At 44.0% G+C, this 21,922-nt stretch overlaps 1 protein-coding gene across 4 annotated transcripts in view; it reads left to right on the forward strand.

Moving 5' to 3' along the window:
• The window catches only part of WWOX (WW domain containing oxidoreductase), a 964,720-nt gene that overhangs the window by 36,218 nt on the left and 906,580 nt on the right, over positions 1–21,922 (forward strand). For all 4 annotated transcript variants that reach the window (XM_059045971.2, XM_059045973.2, XM_067020400.1 and 1 more), the window contains exon 5: positions 21,471–21,577. In XM_059045971.2, the coding sequence (XP_058901954.1) occupies positions 21,471–21,577 (107 nt within the window). The remainder of the gene's footprint in view (positions 1–21,470; positions 21,578–21,922) is intronic.

Here is a 21,922-nt window from a genome sequence, read left to right on the forward strand (position 1 = left end):
TGTCATAGGGTCAGCTCAAAATAAGAATGGGAACACAGGAGGGGAGAGGAAGATCAGCCCGAGCCCAGCCCTTACTCTTCAGGGCCTCAAGTGTCAATGCCTTCTGGGTGCTGGTCTTCTCCCCTTGGTAACAGGAGAAGAGAAGAAGCGGGGGAAAAAAAAAAAAGAGCAAGCATCTCTGGGTTTAACTGAACTTTTCCAAGAAAGAATGATATAAGGATCCTTATCCCTTGATTAGTTTTAGAAATGGTTGCATTGTTTTCCTGTATGATAACGAAACCCACTTGGGGGGCAGCCACTCTGAGCAGTCCCGGGGCGCCCGTCTGCCGTCAGTAGCGATTCCCCAACTGCCGTAGACTGCCAGGAACCGTTACACAGACCACGCGCCCACGCGGCGGGGCAGCAGGAGTGAAGTGTTGAGCTCGCCTCCACGCATGTGAGAGGGGAGTACTGAAGACGGGCCTTCTCAGTTGCCGTCGTCATTTGGCATCTCTGTTGCCTACCGCTGCTCAGAGAAGTTTCTACCAGGCAACGTTGCTTGCAGCCCTTAACATCTGCACCAATAAAGCGTCTGATGCAGACAGCCTGTTTACACCTTTGGCTGGCTGAAGCTTTCATGGTGTTTTCGGTCCAGAAAGGCACACGGCGCCAGTGATCAGACCCCGTCTAGAATACTGTGGTCGTTTCCGGACGGAGCACAGACAAGCTAAGTCATCGAATCCCGTCCTCGGAGCACCTGTTAGTTAACTGGTGGAAGAAGGGGTTGACGTACATTAGTTCCCGTGATAGTTCTGCTGTAGAGAGATGAACCTGGCTTAACTTCGAGGCCCAGAGGTGGGACCAATGGACCGAGTTCTATAGGGAAGCAGTGTTCAGCCGATTAGAATGGGGTGGGAAAACTTGTACAATGATTCAAGTTTTATAAAAACTAAACTGGTAAGTTTGTGTTGTGTACTGAAAACATTTTAAGAGATTTTCGTCTTCGCTTGGTCCCCCTCCCCGCAAAAAGCAGAACCTGAGACAGAGGCTTATTTGTAGGTACTTTGGGGTGTGACCTCGGAGGGCATGAGTGGGGGAGGCAGGGCAGGGGCACGCTAGGAGTTGGGCAACGCTGTGGGCCGCTGGCGCTCAGTCCAGGGACTTGCCGAGGAGGCTTATGAAGTGCGTCTCAGAGCTGCCGGCCTGCGCAGTGGAAGGGGAGTTGCATTTAGCCATCGCCGCCCGCCCCATCAGATCGGGGTAGCCCCATAGGTATTAAATGCCCTGGGTTTTTTGGTTTCACGTGTGTGGGCTCCGAGCAGGTTTCTGCGGGTATGCCATGCTTCACGACAGGAATGGGGTGGGGTGCACACTGCAGCCCCACGTGAGGCTGTCCAGTTGCATTTGTGTGAAATCTCTTGACGGCTGCACGGAGCCGGTGGCCGCAGCAGCGGCTGGGGTGAGATGGGACCGGGAGAGTGAACGTGGGTATGAGAGGTACCCAGGACAGCCCAGCCCGGCACCATCACATGGCCTTCTCCTCGTGGGTCTTCACATCATCTTCCCTCTGTGTGTGACTGTCTCTCTGTCCAAATGTCTTTTTTTTTGGGGGGGTGGGGGCTGTGCTGCGCGGCATGCGGGATCTTAGTTCCCTGACCAAGGGTCGAACCTGTGTCCCCTGCAGTGGACGTGTGGGGTCTTAATCACTGGACTGCCAGGGAAGTTCCCAAATGTCTCCTTTTTATAGGGACACAGGTCAGATTGGATTGGAGCCCACACTGATGATCTAATTTTGACTTGATCACGTCTATCAACCCCCAGTTTTCAAATAAAGTCAGCTTCAGAGGTTCTGGGGTTAGGACTTGGACATACTTTTTTTTTTTTTTTTAGAGTGACACGGTTCAAGCCGTAAGAACCATGCCGTTAAAGAAACATTGCTCTCCACTAGGGATGCTACCAGGTGAGCGGCAGTCAGTCATTCAGAAAGCCATTCTTGCAACTTGCAAACACTGGGCGCCTCCCGTGGACTCGCACCATTCTGGGACCGGGGGGTACAGCAGTAAACAAAACGTTCCCACCCTGTGGAATGTACTTTCTTATGGCGATTGATTTTCAGAAGTCGTTGTTCTCTTGTCTTCATACCCATTAAGAACCAAGCAGGGAATTGCCTCATTTCCAGAAACAGAGCAGGCTGCCTTGAGCAAGTGAGCTCCCTGTCACAAAGGTGTTGAAGCGAAGGCTGGGTGGCTGCTTACTGATGACGCCGCAAGGTGACTTAAGTGCTAGGCAGGGCTTTGGGTTTGTGATGGTTAAGTTCCTCTCCTGACGCCAAGATGGTCAGATTGCGTGGATGGCCTTGTTCTGAGTCACCATCTATTTTGTCAGGTATCATACTTGGCTTCTTTCTGTATAGCTTTCAGGGGGAACAAACAGTGTTTTCACAGCTTTCTCGTTAAAAAAAAAAAAAAAAAAAAAAATTCCAGACTTTTGGATTTTAACCTTTTTTCTGCACCCTTTACTCCTTTGAGAATATCATGGGACCTCTGGCTTCTTTCCACAGGGGGAAAATCAGTGCATTTGTAGCCTGGCATTTCTGTACAAGTTTGGGTGGGAGGGAAGGAGAGTCCATGGATCCTGAATTAAGAAATCCTGATAGTTTTCAGGAATTACAATCATTAATAGCAGTTGAATACATATACTTGCTTTAGAGAGTGCTTTTATTCATAAAAAATCATTGAATTGAATAGAATTAGAAATAAAAATATGCCTAGAGAGGTTTAAGTTTTTATTGTCATGGTTGCTTTTCTGATAGAAATTTATCAGCATGTAATTAATAAAGTATTATTGATTTCAGAATTACCCTTTGCTAAACAATGGAAATTTCCTAAATACCTGGCAGGTAATGAAAAAAAATTCAGTTACTGACAGCCTGTCATAGTTGAATCTAAAACCTAGGGGCAAAATACATATATTCTATGTAGTTTCCATTTCTAGAGCCTGGATTTCTAATTTCTTCCCTATAAAATTTTAAATTTTTCTTTTTTTTTGAAAGATCAGCTGCCCCCCCCTCAATGATCGATTCCCTTCTTTTTATAATCTCTTCATAGTTTTGATTTTCACATGGAAGGTAATTATTAAAATTCATCTTTTGGTGGTCAGTAAATGTAATTGATTTAAGAAAACTGTAAAGATTTGGTATTAGAATTAGCTGAACACCCAGGATCTGACATTTAGCGTCTTATTCATGGAAGGTCCATGATGAATGTTTATGGAATTGAATTCGGGCTTTGCCACACTTCCATCAGCTTTTAAAAGTGTAATAGTTACTGCCTCTGTGGACATAGAAATTACTCAAATATTACGTGATGAAAAACTAATGTTAGTTTACTTAGAACAAAACTGTGTAGCAGTGTGTTATAGCCACAGGAACTCCTCAGCCAAATGTTAAGCAAATGCAGTGAAAACATTTGTAAAAACATCATGCTACAAAAGAACTAGTAGTGCCAGATACCCTGCAGTAGCTGGACGCTCAAAGACACATTGGTTGTGAGTCTCACCACTGTATTCATGGTATCCTCGTGATCTTTCACCTTGGATGTGATTGATTACCTGGCACACCAGGAGAACATCGTTTTGCTTAGGCATCGGTTGCGTGTAGGATGTTGCTTGACATCACGATTATGGGTGAATCACTTGAAATAAATCCTTTTCCTCGATAGACAATGTTAAGCTCCTTTCCACCGAAAGATGAAATCAATACCGTTACCTGTAATGGAGGTTTGCATTTTTCTAATTTCTTGTTTAGGCTGATCTGAGCAAAGATGTTCAAATTTCCATTTATTTAAACAAGATGGAGTTCTTGCTATGCTGAAGGAATATTTTTAGCTCAGTAATTTACTTAGAAACTGCCTCATTCAATATTTGATGTTAAATTTGAACTAAAACACAGAGCATCATAAGACATGGGTTCTTACATTAACATTTTGTTGGATTGGAAACAGAATCAACACATTAGTCATCTTAATTCGTTTAGGTTGGCTTTCTCCAGAATTCTGGAATCCAAAAACAACACATTTGTCAATTTTACACACAAAGGGAGAGGCAGGGTATAGTTTATAGTTAAACATCCAGCTTTGCAATGAAAAGCTGATGCAGTTACAGTAAGTTGAATGAAATTCAGGGTGAAACAAACAGTGTAATAAGATTTTGATGCAAACTGAATACTTAAAAAATTTGTTTTATATTTGTTTAAATGAGATTCACTTTATAGAGACTTTTATAGAATCTCGTAAACGGTCTAAAATTAAGTTTTCTTTGGAAACTTAACACAGGAGTTCTGAACTTGGCTGTTGTAATTATTAACGTTTTCTTTCGTAGAAAATCTACAGGTCAAGGTCACCTTCTTGTCCTCCCATGCTTTGTTCTTGCTTGGCTTCAGGTCAGCTTAGAATTGAATATTAAAAGTGCATTGTCTATTCCAGGGGTCAGCAAACTGTGGTGCACGGGTCAAATCCAGCCCTTCCCTATTTTTGTAAATAAAGTTTTATTGTGACACAGAGATATTCACTCATTTACTTACTGTCTGTGGTTGCTTTCATGTTTAAAAGAGCAGTGACAGAGACCATAGGGCTTTCAAGGCTGAAAATATTTACTATCTGGGCCTTTATAGAAAATGTTTGCCAACTCTTGGTTTATTTTTTTAACATGTGTTTCTCATATAGGGATTCCTCTGATAAAATTTCAGAGTTGTTAAGAGAACAAAATTTATCTCTCCTAAAGAATTGGTATGCTCATTTTCATTTAATAGAGAGGGCAAGATAAAGTATTCTATTTCCTTTCTTTACCTACGTTGCCAGGAAGCTCAGAACTAACATTTAAATGCTCAGGTAAGAAACTAGTTTGCTTCAGGTTCCTGGTAGATCAGTTTGTTTTTTTTTTTTCCTTCTTAATATGGGTACACATTTTCCCCTTTTTAAAAAAAATCAACTTTTTTGAAGCATAAGTTACATATAATGAAACATACATTTTAATTGTACACATGAATGACTTTTGACAAATGTGTATACCTGGGGAAACCACTGCCCCGACCAGGATACAGAACATTTACTTCTCCACAGAAATTTTCCTCCTGCCTCTTTGCCCCAGGTCATTTGTCAGTCTCCTCCCCACCTTGACCCCAGGCAACTACTTGATTTTCAACATTTATTCTTAATTTCTGTGTTGCCTGTGGGTGTTTATTTTGCAGTGCTTTGAATACTTCTTGGGAGGAGTTGGGGCAGTGATTAGCAGTTGAATAGCTCAGCTGCCTGAGTAGCTAAGGTTCCTTGATTCTGTTAAGTGTCCTGCACAGATTTTTAGATTTCCAGAGGAGAATGTGAGATGTAAATCACACGGAGAGCCTTTTAGCAAGTGTTGCGTTAATAGGAAGCCTAATGTACTGAAAACTTGCTACTTGCCAAGGATTCTGCATAGTTATTGTATTTGATGTTCCTTACAGCCCTGTCAGAATACACCTTGATGTCCCCCTTTATGGTTGAAGAAAGTGAGGTTCGTAGAAGTTAAGTGTATTAGTTTCCTAGGGCTGCTATAACAAACACTATAGGCTGGGTGGCTTAAACAACAGAAGTTTTTTGTTTCACATTTCTGGAGACAAGAAGTCCGAGATCAAGGCGTTTGCAGGGTTGGTTCCTTGTGAGGGAGGGGTCTGGTGCGGGCCTCCCTCCTTGGCTTGTAGATGGGCATCTTCAAGTTCATGTGGCATTCTCTCGGTGTGTATGCTGTGTCCAAATTTCCCCTTTTTATAAGGACACCAGTAATATAGTATTAGGACTCACCCCAGTGACCTCACTTTAACTTGATTACCTCCACAAAGACCCTACCTCCAAATAAGGTCACATTCTGATTCTTAGGACTTCATCTGAGGCAGGAGACATGGTTCAACCCAGAGCACCCAGCATCCTTTTCAAGGCTCAGAGGTTCTTAGAAAGTGGCAGAGGCAGGATTCTAACTCAAGCCTGAGGCCCAGGAGTAGCCCTTGCAGGATGGTGCTAGGAAGTGGGGTGGTGAGGGGGGGGGAACAGTTGTCAGAGAGAAAATGACAACGTCACCATGGGGGAAGCTGTGAGGGGTTCTAGAGGCATCATGTCCTGGAGGCCAGTCTTTACTCTTCCAGTGAACTGTTTGGCCTTGCCTTTTCTGAGCCTCAGTTTCCTTATCTGTATAATAGGGATAACAGGATCGAATACCATGGTGCTGAGGGCAAAATGGGACTGATGTAAAAGTGGTGTGTACGTGTGAAGTGCTAGACAGCGTGTGTGTTGGAGAAGGTCAGTCCTGGGCATTAACAAGGCCACAGGATCTTCACCTTGAACAAGTACCGCAGTTCCCCTAAGGCTTATTAGAACACAGAATGCTGGCCACAGCTCCCAGAATCTCTGATTCAGCAGGTCTGGGGTTGGGGCTGGAGAATTTGTGTTTCTGACAATTCTCAGGTGATGCTGCTGCTGTCGGTCCAGGTACCACTCTTTGAGTAGCAAGGAACTAGATCTCTCTCTCTCTCTCTCTCTCTTTTTTTTCTTCAGTTCTCTTAAGAGAAACTCCAAGGAGAAGTTAGATTTCTGATAGAAGTCTCATCTCCTCCCCCTCAGTTACTTGCCTCATGGAGGAATGACATAAACACTTACATCTTACTACCTGGTGGTTGAGGCCACGAAGCTGAGGGAACATTGCCTTTTCTCCTTTTAGATTTGGTTGATCAGGTCAAAAGCAGCAGTGTTTTCTTCTGTTCGATTGCTACAGCAAACTACCACAGACGGGGCGGCTCCAACAACAGAAATTTGCTTCTCACAGTTGTGGAGGCCGGATGTCCAAGATCTAGGTTTGAGCAGGGTTGGTTTCTCCTGCGGCTTCTCCCTTTGCCCTGTTGATACCTCCTCCTTGCTGTGTCCTCATGTGCTCTTTCCTCTGTGTGCACCCATCCCTGGTGTCTCTCTTCTTATAAGGGCACAAGTCCTCTTGGATCAGGGCCCCACCCTTACGACCTCATTTAACCTTCATCACCTCCTTTAGACCCTGGCTCCTAATACAGTCACATCAGGGGTTAGGGCTCCACATATAAATTTTAAGGGGCGGGGCACACAGTTCGGTCCATAACAACCAGTACGGCTCCTGGTCTGTTTTTCCTCCGAGAAATTCTTTGATTGTGTGTTTACTTCCTATTCTCTATCTGTCACAAAGCACTGAAGAAACTCTAGTCCGCCTTGCCTTCTAGAGCCTCTAAAATGTTACGTGCTTGAGGGGCAGGCTGCGTGCTTGAGCCAAATAAAACAATCGAGCTGAGCGTGCTTCCTCAAGCTCTGTGATCTGGGAGGAGAATCTCCACGGGAGCCTTTTGCGGCTTCTCCCCAACGGCATGGGCTACCACTGCCGGGAGCTGGGAAGCCTCCAGGCGCGCAGGTTGAGCAGAAGTTCTGTGCAGGCCTGAGTGCTCCCTCCTCTTTGAATTGACGTTAAGCCTCATCCCTAGTCGTGTATGTTACCTGTGTGGGGACTCCGACTGTGACCCTCTTGGCCCAGAGGCAGCAGCAGCTGCACGAGGGGAGCCAAACGCAAAGCTCTAGCTGACGGGGGCCCCAGGCACCAGGCAAAACCGGCCCCAGCTGGAAGGCAGTGTGCGCGCATCTCTGCCATTCACGTCAAGCAGGTGCATGATCACGGTCACGGTTAGATCGCATGTTTCCCGAGAGGTACACGTTTCACAGTTGGTCTGCTTCGCCAGTCCTTCGTCATGGTATTCCAAACCAGAATGTTGCCAACCTGGAAACAGACAGCTCTTTCCCCTCTCCCCCTTCCAGCGAGTCTGGCTTCATTTAGGCAGCTCTTCTGAGATAGCTTAAAAAGCGATGGAGAATTTCTTTTACAAATTATATGGCCCCTGGGGACCCAGGCACTGTAATCACTGGGTGTGTTACACCAGAAAGGTAAGCATCAAACTCGTAATGATTCCTTGTGTTTCGTTCTGGGCACCCTGGCTTGTGAAAGGAAATGCAGAGTTTTGTTTACTTACTCTTCTGGAAAGCTAGTGTTGCTGGTACCTTCTTCCCAGGATGATTGTGGGCTGTCTATTGCAAGACAACTCACTCGAAACAGAAACTTATTATTATTATTTTTCCTATTTTCGAGTTGAATTGAAATGATATCAGCATTCGTATTTTTTAAAAAAACAAAGCAATAACAGAAACACACACACACAGCTAAGCCACAGTTAGATTTTACAGAACTTAAAAAAAGTGATTATATTATAGATGTCCTGGGAGAGCGTGGTCTCGTTATATAGCTTATCGGGGATACTTTTTTTTTTCTTAATGACTACAAGGTAAGAGTTACCCTTCAATTAGGTGTTTTTTTGCATTAAAATCAGTTTGCTTTAAAGTGCTGTATGTTTTGTCTCCTTAGTGTATCGTTCATTTTTGTAGTTAGCACTTCTTAATCAGTAAATGGTTACTTCTCAGTAAATGTCTGGTTACAGATTTTCTTTCCACGTAAGGCGGTGTTGTAGGGGTCACTGATTTTAGGACAGGTCATGATGGACCCAGAGAGCACAAAGTTGATAGAACTTTCTCCCTGTGCATCTAGCTTTCATGACTGAACTTAATTAAGTCAGGCTTCGGAGAAGTTGAATCATACAAAGTAAAAGTCAATTTGGACCCTTTAAGTGAGCCTCAGAAAAGTGCTGAATTTTCCCAGCATGGTGTTTTGAGCACCTCCATATGACTTCGGGAGCATAAAGAATTTAATCTTTTCAAGTGGCAAAGTCCTACACCACTTTTTTAAAAAAGGTGAGAGCCAAGTTTGATCAGAAATTTAAAAAAAAAAAAAAGGGGGCGGGGCCTGAATTAGAAAAGTAGTTAACATTGCCCCATTGAAGGTGTAGGCTGGAGCAGGCTTTTCGTTTCTGGAAGTTCTCAGTGGACTAGAGGAGTTTTTTTTTTTTTTTTTTTTTTTTTTTTTTTAAAAACAGTTCCATCCTGACCACTTCTTAATTGACAGGAGTGGAAAATATGTTGGTAGACAGACCGATCATGGCTGCTTTGGTCGTTAAGAAGGTAAAAGAAAGGGATCTCTCTTTGGACAAGTGCGGGTGCAGAACCTACGTGGTTGCCCTGTTTGCTCTAAATCATAAAGAACCTTGTCTTGAGCAGAGGACAGAGTAACAGCGCTGCCGTCGTGAAAGGAAATCCTGGCCCAGCTGTGAAAACAGTGAACCACTGGGTAATATAATACAGGTGTGCTTGTGAAGTCAGAGCTGGGTTCTCTTCTCCTCTTGAAGTGGCTATAAATTCATCCATCAAAGTAAAAAACGCCAAACTTCAAGGTAAATCTTTCCACTCCTACCCATGTAGAAACACTTTGGTTCTCTTAGTAGATACGGCTGTGAGTGCGAATTAGAAAAGGTTGACACCATAGGGTGTGTGTGTGTGTGTGTGTGTGTGTGTGTGTGTGTGTGTGTGTGTGTGTGTGTGTGTGTGTGTGTGTGTGTGTGGTGTATGATTTGTTAGTTGCAGAAAAAGGCTTGCCTTCCGAAGAACGTAAACTTGAACAGAGCAGCATATGTTGGGTTTGGAATTACAGAGCCACTGTATTCTTTCCTTTGTTAATGACAGTGAGTGAAAGAAGCTTTATCTTGTTGGGACCTTTTAATACATAGTGGTCTCTCTGTCCAATAAACTAGATTAAAAAATTTTTTTTTTTTACTGGGAAGCCTTTGTTTTTGCTTCTTCTGTTTCATCCTATTTTTTTCTTGCTAAGGACCTGGGCCAAATTTCTAAAAATGCTGTGCGCTTTGTTAAAAAATCCAACGTGGTATGACTTTCTTCTTTTAAGGGGTGGTCTTTATCTTTGATTTTAGTAAGGATAGTCCTTTCAAGTTTGGCACTGAACCCTTTTAGAGATTAAAGAAAAAATTTGAGCATAACTTAGAACGGCCATGGTGTTAAGATTGTCCCTTGTAAAACAAGTCATTGGTTGAAAGCATAGAGGCAGGGTTAAATTAAGTCCATACTTTTAAGTTACTGACCTTGGAGAACGTGGAGAGAAACTTTATTTCTGTGGATTAGTTTTCCCGTCTCATAGGCCTTACACAGAGAAGCATTTGTGAAAGGGAAGGATGGTGTGAATTCTGAGCCCCATGATGAAATATTAAATAAGAGAGAAGATAATTTGATAATGCCTCACGGTGTGGGGACAGATTCCATAGAGTAAGTACTTTTATGTAACAGAGTAGCTGACGAGGCCTCCATTCTTTGTCTCGACGTGGTAACAGACAAGAAATAAGCATTGGTAGACTGTTGACACTGAGGCTCACGGCATTTGGACCATTTTTCTCTCTTTCAGAAGGACAGTTGCTTAGTTTAGCTTACGTTATGCGAATGCTACAAATGTAAACATACCTCATAACAGCCACAAAGAACATGTATCGGGCTTCCCGGTGGCGCAGTGGTTGAGGGTCCGCCTGCCGATTCAGGGGACGCGGGTTCGTGCCCCGGTCCGGGAGGATCCCACATGCCGCGGAGCGGCTGGGCCCGTGAGCCGTGGCCGCTGCGCCTGCGCGTCCGGAGCCTGTGCTCCGCAGCGGGAGAGGCCACGATAGTGAGAGGCCCGCGTACCGCAAAAAAAAAAAACAACAAAAAAAAACATGTATCAAACTCTCTAAGTCATATTTAACACATAGAGTTAGCAGACAGTTGGGCCGGGTGAGCCGTGTTCCAAATTGGTTTTTCCTGCCCTCGGGGAGCTCCTAGTATGTGCCTGGAACTCCGATGGTGAGTGTGGTGGTTTGAGGGCCCCCCTGCCTTGAGCTCAGGCTACACCACTTGGGGACCCTTCTCCATTTTTGCCCTCTGATCTCAGTGAGTCCTCTTAACTCCTGGGATTGTAGGTTTTCTCATCTGTGAGATGAGGACAGTGGTGCTTCATAGGGTTTTTGTGAAGTGTGCCTTCGATTAGATAAAGTGTCTCATAAAGCACCTGGCTCAGTGGTCAGCATGTAGTAACACACCCCCGGGTCCTCCTCCTCACCTTCTGTCTACAGTCTTCTCTGAAAATAGAGCATTTGGAACGGGAATCGGTTTTCCTTTTTTCCTTTCTCCCTTGCCTTGATTTCTCTGTATTAAAGTTTATAAAGGCTTAGAAATGATCTGCTAGATACCATTCAGTATTTAATTTTGAGTTTCTTACCCTAACACGCATGCACGCACGCACTTGCTAAAACTGGAAACAGGATAGATGTTATCAGATGGAAAATAAGGCTTCCTTGCCCCTGACCAATAATAGCTCTTTTGCTGAAATTATCAATGTTAAAGCATATTTAAGCATGTACGTCCCCTCTTCTTGTTTCACCCCTGGGATCATACTTGCTGGCTAATCTGTACTTTGATTTCTTTTTTTTCAAATATTATTATTTTTTATTTTTTTTGCGGTACGCGGGCCTCTCAGTGCTGTGGCCTCTCCCGTTGCGGAGCACAGGCTCCGGACGCGCAGGCGCAGCGGCCACGGCTCACGGGCCCAGCCGCTCCGCGGCACGTGGGATCCTCCCGGACCGGGGCACGAACCCGTGTCCCCCGCATCGGCAGGCGGACTCTCAACCACTGCGCCACCAGAAGCCCTCTCTTTTTTCTTAATGACAGAACATGGATGTGTTTTCTTGTCTCCATCTCGTTTCACCTCGTTCTTTTCTGTGCGTGCCATCAGTTTATTTCAGCTAATTGATGGACAGTTTAGGTTGATTCTAGGTTGTTGGCTGTTACAAACAACGCTGATTGAAATATTCCTCTCACATTTTTTGCTCACGTGGGCAAGTATATTTATAGGCTGCATTTCTGGCTATGGAATAATTGGGCGAAAGGGCATGTCCATGAACAGTTGGATATAGTCCAGTTGCCCCCAAAGATGTTGAGCCGTTTTATATTCCACTCCGCAGCCCCTCCCCTGTTCATCTGTGAGGTTGCGTGTTGCCCCCACGCCCTTACTGACACGAATACCGCTGGATTTAGTTGCCCTTACAGAATCTGTCTTCTCTGGGTTGCCTAGCACCATGTTAATTGTAATCTTTGGGTACTTTTCTCACTGTGATTCCTAACACACTGGAATCTGGACTGTTACTGGCAGGTCAGGGGAGAACTTAATTCAGCCAGCTCAGTGGCGGCACTGGTGGGCAGCCTGGGGTCAGTCTTGCCTCTTGAGAGATCCCGGGCAGTCAGCTGGAATTTATAATAGAGCTTTACAAAACATTATGGTGTCCGCGTTCTACTGCCCAGAGCCCATAAACGCAGCCTGTCGATGTTTCAGAAAGATACTGCATTTCCCGATCCTCTATTCTCATTGCTTGAATTGGCATCTTTCTTTGGTAAATATTTATATTTAGGATCTTATTTCTGTTATCAGGGGTGTGGAGGGGCCCCTCTGTGGTACTTGTACATAGCTGTGTCTGTAATTGCGTACGAGTTGGAAGCTGTGGTTAGTGTTCGCTGAGCACAATCTCTTAAGTCTTTGGATTGTCTGGTCGTTGCCTTTGTGGTATTGATCTTAGAGTTGTAGTGACTGCATATCCTCGAATTTCATGGGAAATGCCCTTGGAGCATCAGATTTCAGTATCGTGGTCAGTGTCGTATCATCAGAACTTTGTTTACATTAATCGGATCAGTTAGGAAAGTAAGGTCCTTGTGTTGATACTCATAGGAGAATGTGGGTGAAACTCGCATCCTTAAAGCTAGTGGTTTATAACACAAACATTGTCCCCAAATTTGAAATGTCCCAAGATCTAACTCAGGATGAAAGACATTAGGCTCATCTTCTTGCTCTGTACGTGTCAGTTGATCTCCAGGGAGGGAGATGCCTTGTGCTGGAGGATTTTACAACTTGTTGATTGGTTCTTACAGGTTGCTTTAGTGGTATGTTCTAGGGGTGGGAGGTGGGGTGATGATGGTGCAGAGGGGAGAAATCACCATCTCTGTGGCCTTTTACTTTTTAAATCTACTTATTTATTTATTTTTGGTTGCGTTGGGTCTTTGTTGCTGTGTGCAGGCTCTCTCTAGTTGCGGCGAGCGGGGGCTACTCTTTGTTGCAGTGCATGGGCTTCTCCTTGCGGTGGCTTCTCCTGTTGCGGAGCACGGGCTCTATGTGCTCAGGCTTCAGTAGTTGTGGCACGTGGGCTCAGTAGTTGTGGCTCACGGGCTCTAGCGTGCAGGCTCAGTAGTTGTGGCGCATGGGCTTAGTTGCTCCGCGGCACGTGGGATCTTTCCGGACCGTGTCCCCTGCATTGGCAGGTGGACTCCTAACCACTGCGCCACCAGGGAAGCCCATGTGGCCTTTTAATTGGGTACAGTTACAAGTAACATTTGTCTCCACTGCTTCACAATTATAAGTTAATAATAACAACCCATTAGAAATTACTGTGTTGTAAGCCCCAACTCCTTTGGGCATCTTAATAAAAATGATAATTAAAACCATAATTTACAGTAAATGGGGACACTGCCCAAGTAAATCCACAATTTGGGGAAAATTAAAAAACTCAAACCAGAAGGAACCTTCCAAGCACTGGAGAGAAATGGCCTCGTTCTTAGCTCCGACTTCAGCGGGAACTTTGTTAGTATCTTTGGGGCCTGGCTTCCCACCTTGATGTTCTGTGTGCCTGGGGGTTCTGTGACTCCGTCCCCATCTATCCGACCTGCCTGTGAGTCTCATTGGGTGTGGCCACTGTTCTATCCCCTTCTATCACCAGGCCCAAACCCACCCCTCCCCGGATTCCCTGTCTGGGTAAACCAATTGCCAACCTCACCCTTGGCACGGATGGCATCCCTGGAGACCTTGGATACTGCCTCAGACTTAGATTCAGGCTTTCTGCTTCCCAGTGGTTTTCTAATTTTCCCCTTAGCTGTTCAGCATAAGAAGGTATCTCATCCCTGCTGGCTGATTACAAGGCTTCAGTATCTTCAGGCAGTCCATCTTCTGCATGACCACCAGAGGTATCTTAAACGGATTAAATAACAACAACAACGGTAACAGCAGTAACAGTGATAATTCATATAGTACGACTCTGTGCCTAAATTCTTGCCAGTCCTTGATCTTGTTTTGCCATATGCATCCAGTCTCTTTTTTGCTTGACCAGTTCATTTTTATGCCCTTCGGTCCCAAAGTAGTTCTAGGTCCAGAGTTTCTGTGACCACTCAGGGACATTTGGGAAATGCAGGGTAGGTGGGAAAAGGAACTGGTACCACAGAGCCACATCCCTGCAGGTCCCTGCATCATTACCGTTATATTTCCCTGGGCAAAGCTGAGCACTTGCTGCCATTTCCTCCAGGCATTTGTAGCATCCTGGCCTTCTTGTGCTTGACAGAGTGGGGTTTGACACGCCTTAAAAAAAAAAAAAAATCTCAAGCACGTCGGTGTGAAGCCTTCTTTGAGATGTGGCAGATCACACGTGAGGATTCTGACCGAGGCAGTTGCGTGATCAGGCTTGAGCCGTTGTCTCTAGCAGGGATCTTGCCCTTATGATGTGTGTCTGAGCATCAGAGGCCCACAGTAGCCTGGCAGGTGACGCCAGCGTCGGGGGTGGCGACCGTGGCCAAAAGGAGAGCCTAAACCCCGTGTCTAGGCTGCAGGGGCTCCTCAGCCCACCTGCTGGTCACCAAGTGGAATTGGGGGCCCGGTATGTTCCAGCTGTAAGCTTTTACAGAGAAGTTGGACATCTAATCCGACTTCTCTGGAGTTTGGGTATATAATCGCCCCAGTTTTTGGGTGCTGGCAAGTAATTTGTGCTAGGAAGGAAGGCGGGACGGAGAGAGAAAAATGGAGGAGGGAGCCAAAACGTGGGCCAAAGGAAACAAGTCTGTGGGCTTGGTGAACGCTGCGATTACCAGTGTGTAACCTCTACACTAGACACGGAGACCTAGGGTAAGATAAGCAGGCATTTAATATTTTGGGGGGTATGTTTTCCCGTTTCTGGTACTTTAATGTTTGTATGCAAAGCTTGAAACCCAAGTCAGGGAAATATTGAATCTCCACGGCCAGTTGGTTTTCCTGATTGGATCAGATGTAACAAGTGCTGGAAAACCGGTGATGCCCATTGTTTTAAAACGTCTTCCATTATTTTCTTTATATTATTAGTTTTAAATATTCCTCCGATGCACTCTTGCCACCTCCATGCCGTGAAGCTGGTTCAATTTAAACGTTGTCATACAGTTAATTTTTTATAAGATGAATCAGGTTATTAAATTTAGTAAACCACTGCCTTCATTAGTTTGTGCAAACTTTGGCACGGTGCAGTATTGGCTCAGCACTACTACATTTAGCTAATTAAACTGGTCATCAGCTGCGTTATTATGGGAGTGAGGGATGCTGTTCTCTTGGGCTTTTCCTGGATTTTAGCAGTAGGTAGCATTATTAAACTTTTTTTTTTAATTTATAAAACTCCACACTCAAGAGATACGGTTTACTATAAAAGTGTTACTGTTCTTCATGTTGAACCATCATCTTTTGAAATATCCCCGCTTGCTTTTGCTCCAAAGGCAGCTGTACAGGGTAACAAGACAGAGTTGTCCCTTGCAGCTGTTCAAAGTCGGCTGGCAGTGTGTAACGCATGGCTTAGATAAAGGAAGATAGACGTGAGGCTCGGAGCGTAATGTTACACGACACAGGGACAGAGGGTTGAGCCATAGCTACGGTCAGGAGTTATACCTAAAGGAGAGAGGGTGCAGAGTGGTGCCCGCGGCCTGGTGCTGCCATAGCGTCACATGTGCTCTTTTTGGTAAGAAAAGGTCCTTTGCCGTAGGTTATTTTGTCAGGTGCAATGTCGTGACTTAGCGAGTTTGTCTGGGAAAATAAATTGTGATAGCAAAGGGGCATGCCCTTTTCCCTCACAGATTTCTAGGTAGTGTCATTCAGAACTGCAGTGAGCAGTATCTTTGCAGGATTCCAGTATTTATTCGTTGTTTAAAAGGAAGTTCGAGGGCCATCAGTACTGTTTGAAACAACTTGGGCTGTTTTAAAACAGTCCGGAACTGTAGCCTGTTAGCACCCTGTAAGGACATTCGTTTCTTTGGCAGTTATTTGTTGAATCTTACTGGGGGGTTAGTCCTAAGCCCTAGAGATGGAAAAAAAGCATGGATTCTAAGGACTTTGCGAGGGTTGTCCTGGTAAATTAGATAAATAAAGCCCCGGGGCCTGCCTGGCCCTGCGTTGTATTGATGTTTTTTCAGTCCATTAAAAATATGTTTGCTGGGCTTCCCTGGTGGCGCAGTGGTTGAGAGCCCGCCTGCCGATGCAGGGGACACGGGTTCGTGCCCCGGTCCGGGAGGAACCCACGTGCCGCGGAGCGGCTGAGCCCGTGAGCCGTGGCCGCTGAGCCTGCGCGTCTGGAGCCTGTGCTCCGCAACGGGAGAGGCCACAGCAGTGAGAGGCCCACGTACCACCAAAAAAAAAAAATATGTTTGCTAATGAATGACGAGGCATCGCATCCACCATCCTCCCCCACTGCCTTGTGTGACTTTTTTTTTTTTTTTTTAAACACTCTTGGATGAAAATGTGATGAGAAATATGTCTGATGGTTGTCCTGACCTGGAAATTTTGTAGGGACACAGAGTCCATCATTTTCTACAGGATCCGGGTGTGCAAAGTCCTGTGATGGCAAGTGAAGTCGTTTTGGGCCCCTTCACGCTCCACCTCCATATGGCTGTCAGCGTTTCATTAGCTTGATTGATGTAGCACATCAGTCAGCAAGATTTTGTCCCACGCCCGCACCCATCCAGTTTTGGAACAGCTGGGCTACAAAACCTGGTGTCTTACTTCTCTCTCTTTCCCCAAAGGATCTGGGTGCCTTTTGCCCGCCGGGGATAAGGGGTGAAATTGGCATCATGGACCCAAATGAGTAGATTTCAGGTTATTGTTTCTTGCCTTGAAGATACAGCTCCGAGCACCTTTTAGTACAGACACCAAAGAGGAGGAGGCAAACAGACTGAGATGTGCAGTATTTCAGGTGTGAAATTTTGTCTGTAATTATTTTTACCTCAGAGTCAAGTATAGAAGGTAATCCTTAGATAATGGTAAGTGAATATCTTGGGATATAGTGCTCGGCATAAACAAAGTTCAAGTGTGTTCTTAAGCCAGTACTCAGACAAATGGAGTGGTAGATCTTGTAGCTAATTTCTTTAGATTCTGGTTGGTGTTCAAAGCAGTTAGCTCATGGGTTGCTGTTGGGAGCAGACCTAGGAGAGAGTTTTTTTCAGTCGTGATGGCTGTACTATATTTGTTAGTTCATATAAATCAGGACTTTGCACTGAACTGGATTTTGGAAAGGATTGGGAACTAACATTTGTTTTCCCACCTACTGCGTTTATGTTAGGTTCCTAGTGTATGTTTACTATTCACTCCCCATTTTAAGAAAAATGACTGAGTTTCTGATGGGTTAAAGGCACAGCCTTAGGTCTGATAGCGTATAAATAGCTGGAGCTGGGTCAACACATATGTGTCAGACTCCCGAGTTTGAGTTTTCCGCTATGCTCTGCTGGCTTCCCTTGAGAACTAGTTTATATAAATAGACTGGCCTCCGTGAAGATTAGATATATGGAAGTGATATGAATGCATGACCTTTGCTTGAGTCTTTCACATGGCAGTCTCAGTAAGATAATGATTCTCTGATTGTTCATACATATTAACATTATCTTGGAAGCAGTAATCTATGATCATTTGACATGGCTTTGGCTGAATTACATTGCTGCCTTCTCTAGTAGAATTGATCGCTTTGTTGTTGCAGTGTACGCTGTATGATTTCCCACGTAGCTTACAAGATGTGGTATTTTACACTTTAGAACAATGGGGTGATGTTCAAGCTCTGAAATTAGATCCTCCCCTCCCCTCCTCTCCTCTCCCCTCCCCTCCCCTCCTCTCCCCTCCCCTCCCCTCCTCTCCCCTCCCCTCCCCTCTCCTCCTTTCTCTTTTCACATCCGTAATGTCTAAGAGTTCTAGTTGCTCCCCACCTTTGCCAACATTTGCTGTGGTCATTATTTATGATTATTTTTAATTTCTAAAAAAATTTTAGCCATTGTAGTAGTGGGTATGCAGTATTACCTCCCTGTATCTTTAATTTGCATTTCCCTAATGACTAATGAGTTCAAGCCTTATAAAATAGTTGAGTTTTTCTTCTTTTTCTATTCTGTGGAAGAGTTGGTGTAAGGTTGGCGTTTTTGTTTTTCTTAAACGTTTGGTAGACTTTACTGTTCAAGACAAATGGATCCAGAGTTTTCATTTTGAGAATTTTCTTTAAAAATAAAGATTAAAATAAAGATTAAAATAAATAAAAAATAAAATAAAAATAAAAATTTTTTTCAGTTCTTTCTCTCCTTGCAGCAATTTTTAAGTGGTGTCTTTCTGGGAATTTGTCTTTTTTAACCTATATCTTAAATTTATTGGTATAAAGTTGTTCATCATATCTTTTTATTTTTACTTAAAAAATTTTTTTTTTAATTAAAAAATTTTTGGCTGCGTTGGGTCTTCGTTGCTGCACGCGGGCTTTGTCTAGTTGCGGTGAGCGGGAACTACTGTTTGTTGTGGTGTGTGGGCTTCTCATTGCAGTGGCTTCTCTTGTTGTGGAGCATGGGCTCTAGGCACGTGGGCTTCAGTAGTTGTGGCACGTGGGCTCAGTAGTTGTGGTGCACGGGCTTAGTTGCCCCGCGGCATGTGCGATCTTCCCGGACCAGGGCTCGAGCCCGTGTCCCCTGCATTGGCAGGCGGATTCTTAACCACTGCCCCACCAGGGAAGCCCCCATCGTGTCTTTTTAATAGGATCTGTAGTGATGTCCTTTTATTCTCCCCTGCTATCTGCCATCTGCGTGCTCACTTGTACACTCAAGTGTGTGTCCTGGTGCTTGCTTGCACACGCTCTCCATCTTTCTCGCTAGCCCTGTTTCAATTTTATTAGTTTTTTCAAGGAAATGACTTTGGGATTCTTTGTTCCTCTGTATTTTATGTTTGTTTTATTTTTGTGAGTGTCTGTATTTTCATTACCTTCCTTCTGCTTTCTTTAGGTAATTAGCTGCTTTAAAATTTTTCTTACTTTAATAGATGCTGAGTTCCTTTTCTGTTCTAATATATGTATTTAGGGCCGTAGATTGTCCTTTATCCATGGCTTTAGCTGTGTTCTGTAAGTTTTGATGTGTAGAATTTTTGTAATAATTCAGTTTAAAATATTTTCTGATTTTCATTGTAATGTTTGGAGTCACAATTTCTTATTTAGAAATGTGTTGCTTAGTTTCCAGATAAGGGAATTTTCTAGGATCTTGTATTGATGTCTAATTTTATTCTGCTGTGGTCAAGGGCATATTTTACAATTTTAATCTTTTGAAATTTGTTGAGACTTCTGGCCCTGCTCATGTTCAATTTTGGTAAATACTCTTTAAGTACTTGAATATACATTTTGCTGTTGTGTTCAATGTTTAAGTATATTCAGTTATTTCCAGTTTATCAGTTACTTTCAGATCTTCTATTGTTTCCTGTTTATCGACATTTTTATGTTACTGATATGTTAAAATCTTCCACTCTGATTATGAACTTCTCTGTTTCTGCTCTTGATCCTGTCAACTTTTGACATGTGTGTATGTGTATAAATTTAGAATTGTCACATATTCCTTATGGATTAGAACTTAGAAATATTCAGTTTTTTCTCTTACAGTAGTTCTTTGGGTTCATGTTTACATGGTATATCTTTTCCCATTCTTTTAATTTTCTTTATCCTTATGTTTAAGGATATAAAACATAACATACACACTTTTGTAAGGAGCATATTGTAATGTGTGTTTTATTCAGTCTGACAGTCTTTGTCTTTTGATTGCAGGTTTTAGTCCACTTGAATGTAATTACAGATATATTTGGGGTTATATATACCACTTTATTATTGGCTTTCTATTTATCAAACTTGTTTTACGGTGCCTTTTTTTTTTTTTTTTTTGGCGGTACGCGGGCCTCTCACTGTTGTGGACTCTCCCTTTGCGGAGCACAGGCTCCGGACGCGCAGGCTCAGCGGCCATGGCTCACCGGCCCAGCCGCTCCGCGGCATGTGGGATCTTCGGGACCGGGGCACGAACCCGTGTCCCCTGCATCGGCAGATGGATTCTCAACCACTGCGCCACCAGGGAAACCCTACATTCCTTTTTCTTCTTGCCTTTTTTAAAAAAAATTATTCTTTTTCCCCTTTGTATTAACTGGCTAAATTTGTATTATTTTACTGTTCTCTCAGTGGTAATGGTAGAGAGTACATCTCTCAGTGGTAATTGTAGAGATTATATTTTTGACTTATGAAGGTCTCATACAGATTAGTACTTTATCACTTCCTGGACAATGCAAGGGTCTTAGAATATTTTAATACCAAGTACTTACCTCCTAGGTTTATGTCATTATTATCAGTATAGTAGTGCTCACTAGGTATTGTAAAATTTACAAACTATTACTATTATCATTTAGATATTTTCATCTATTTACCCTGTGTGTTACTCTGTCATTTTCCACATCTAGAGATTTCTATCTAGGGTCATTTTCCTCCTATCTGAAGAGCATTCTTTAGTATTTCCTCTAGTGTAGACGTGCTGGTGATATATTCCCTCAGCTTTTGTTTGTCAAGAATTTTGTTCACCTTTATTTTTGAAGGGTGTTTTCACTGGGTATAGAAGCACCAAATGCTGGCTCACCTCTCTTGGCTTTTCAGCCTTTCCAGATGTTGGCCCCCCAAATTCTCAAGCATAGTGTTCCTTTGATGCCTTCAAAGAGGGTGTGTGTGTGTGTGTGTGTGTGTGTGTGTGTGTGTGTGTGTGTGTTGTTTTGTCCAGCTTTTTAAATTGTTCTTAGTGGGAGGGTGGGTCTAGGAAACCTGTTGCCATTGCCGGAAGCAGAAGTGCTGGAAATAGTGCAGAGCGCATTGTCAGGGACTTAACAACTTGTTGTTTTACTTTCCAGGTTTGTTTTCTCTTATTAGACTGTAGACTCTTTGAGGGCAGTGACCATGTCTAAATCTTTATATATCCTTACTCTTTATACTGATCACACGATTTGGTTGTTATTAAGCAGTGGTTCAAAGGCTGGCTATGCTGTGAGCTCTTCTATGGCTTGTCTTTCACCTTTGAAATCACTTTGTTCCTGGGGCAGGTTTGGTGAACCTCAACACTGTAGATACTTGAGCCAGATGATTCTTTGCCGAGGGGGCTGTCCTGTGCGTTGTAGGATATTTTGTAGTGTGCCTGGCCTTTACCCACTAGATACCAGTAGCACGCCACCCCAAACTGTGACTACTGAAAAAAGGTCTCAAGTTATTTGCAAATATCTTCTAGGGGGCAAAATCGAGTCTGGTCGAGAACCACTAGGGTAATGCGTTGGGCGCTCAATAAAGGCCATTCGGTATGACTCAGTGCTTTGCATTTGTTTTCTAAATTTGATTTCCCTTTACACCGTAGGGTTTGAAACCGCCAAAACTTTTGCCCTCCATGGTGCACATGTGATCCTGGCCTGCAGGAACATGACAAGAGCCAATGAAGCCGTGTCACGCATTTTAGGAGAATGGGTAAGTGAGTGCTTGATTTTTTTTTTTTTTTAATAATTAATTAATTTTTATTTATTTATTTTTGGCTGCATTGGGTCTTCGTTGCTGCATGCGGGCTTTGTCTAGTCGCGCTGAGCGGGGGTTACTCTTCGTTGCTGTGCGCGGGCTTCTCATTGTGGTGGCTTCTCTTGCTGCGGAGCACACTGGTCTCTAGGCATGTGGGCTTCAGTAGTTGTGGCACGTGGCCTCAGTAGTTGTGGCGCGTGGCGAGGAGGCTCTAGAGCGCAGGCTCAGTAGTTGTGGCGCACGGGCTTAGTTGCTCCGCGGCATGTGGGATCTTTCTGGACCAGGGATCGAATCCGTGTC

This window comes from Kogia breviceps, chromosome 18 (genome assembly GCF_026419965.1).
Source record: "Kogia breviceps isolate mKogBre1 chromosome 18, mKogBre1 haplotype 1, whole genome shotgun sequence".
Taxonomy (NCBI): Eukaryota; Metazoa; Chordata; class Mammalia; order Artiodactyla; family Physeteridae; genus Kogia; species Kogia breviceps.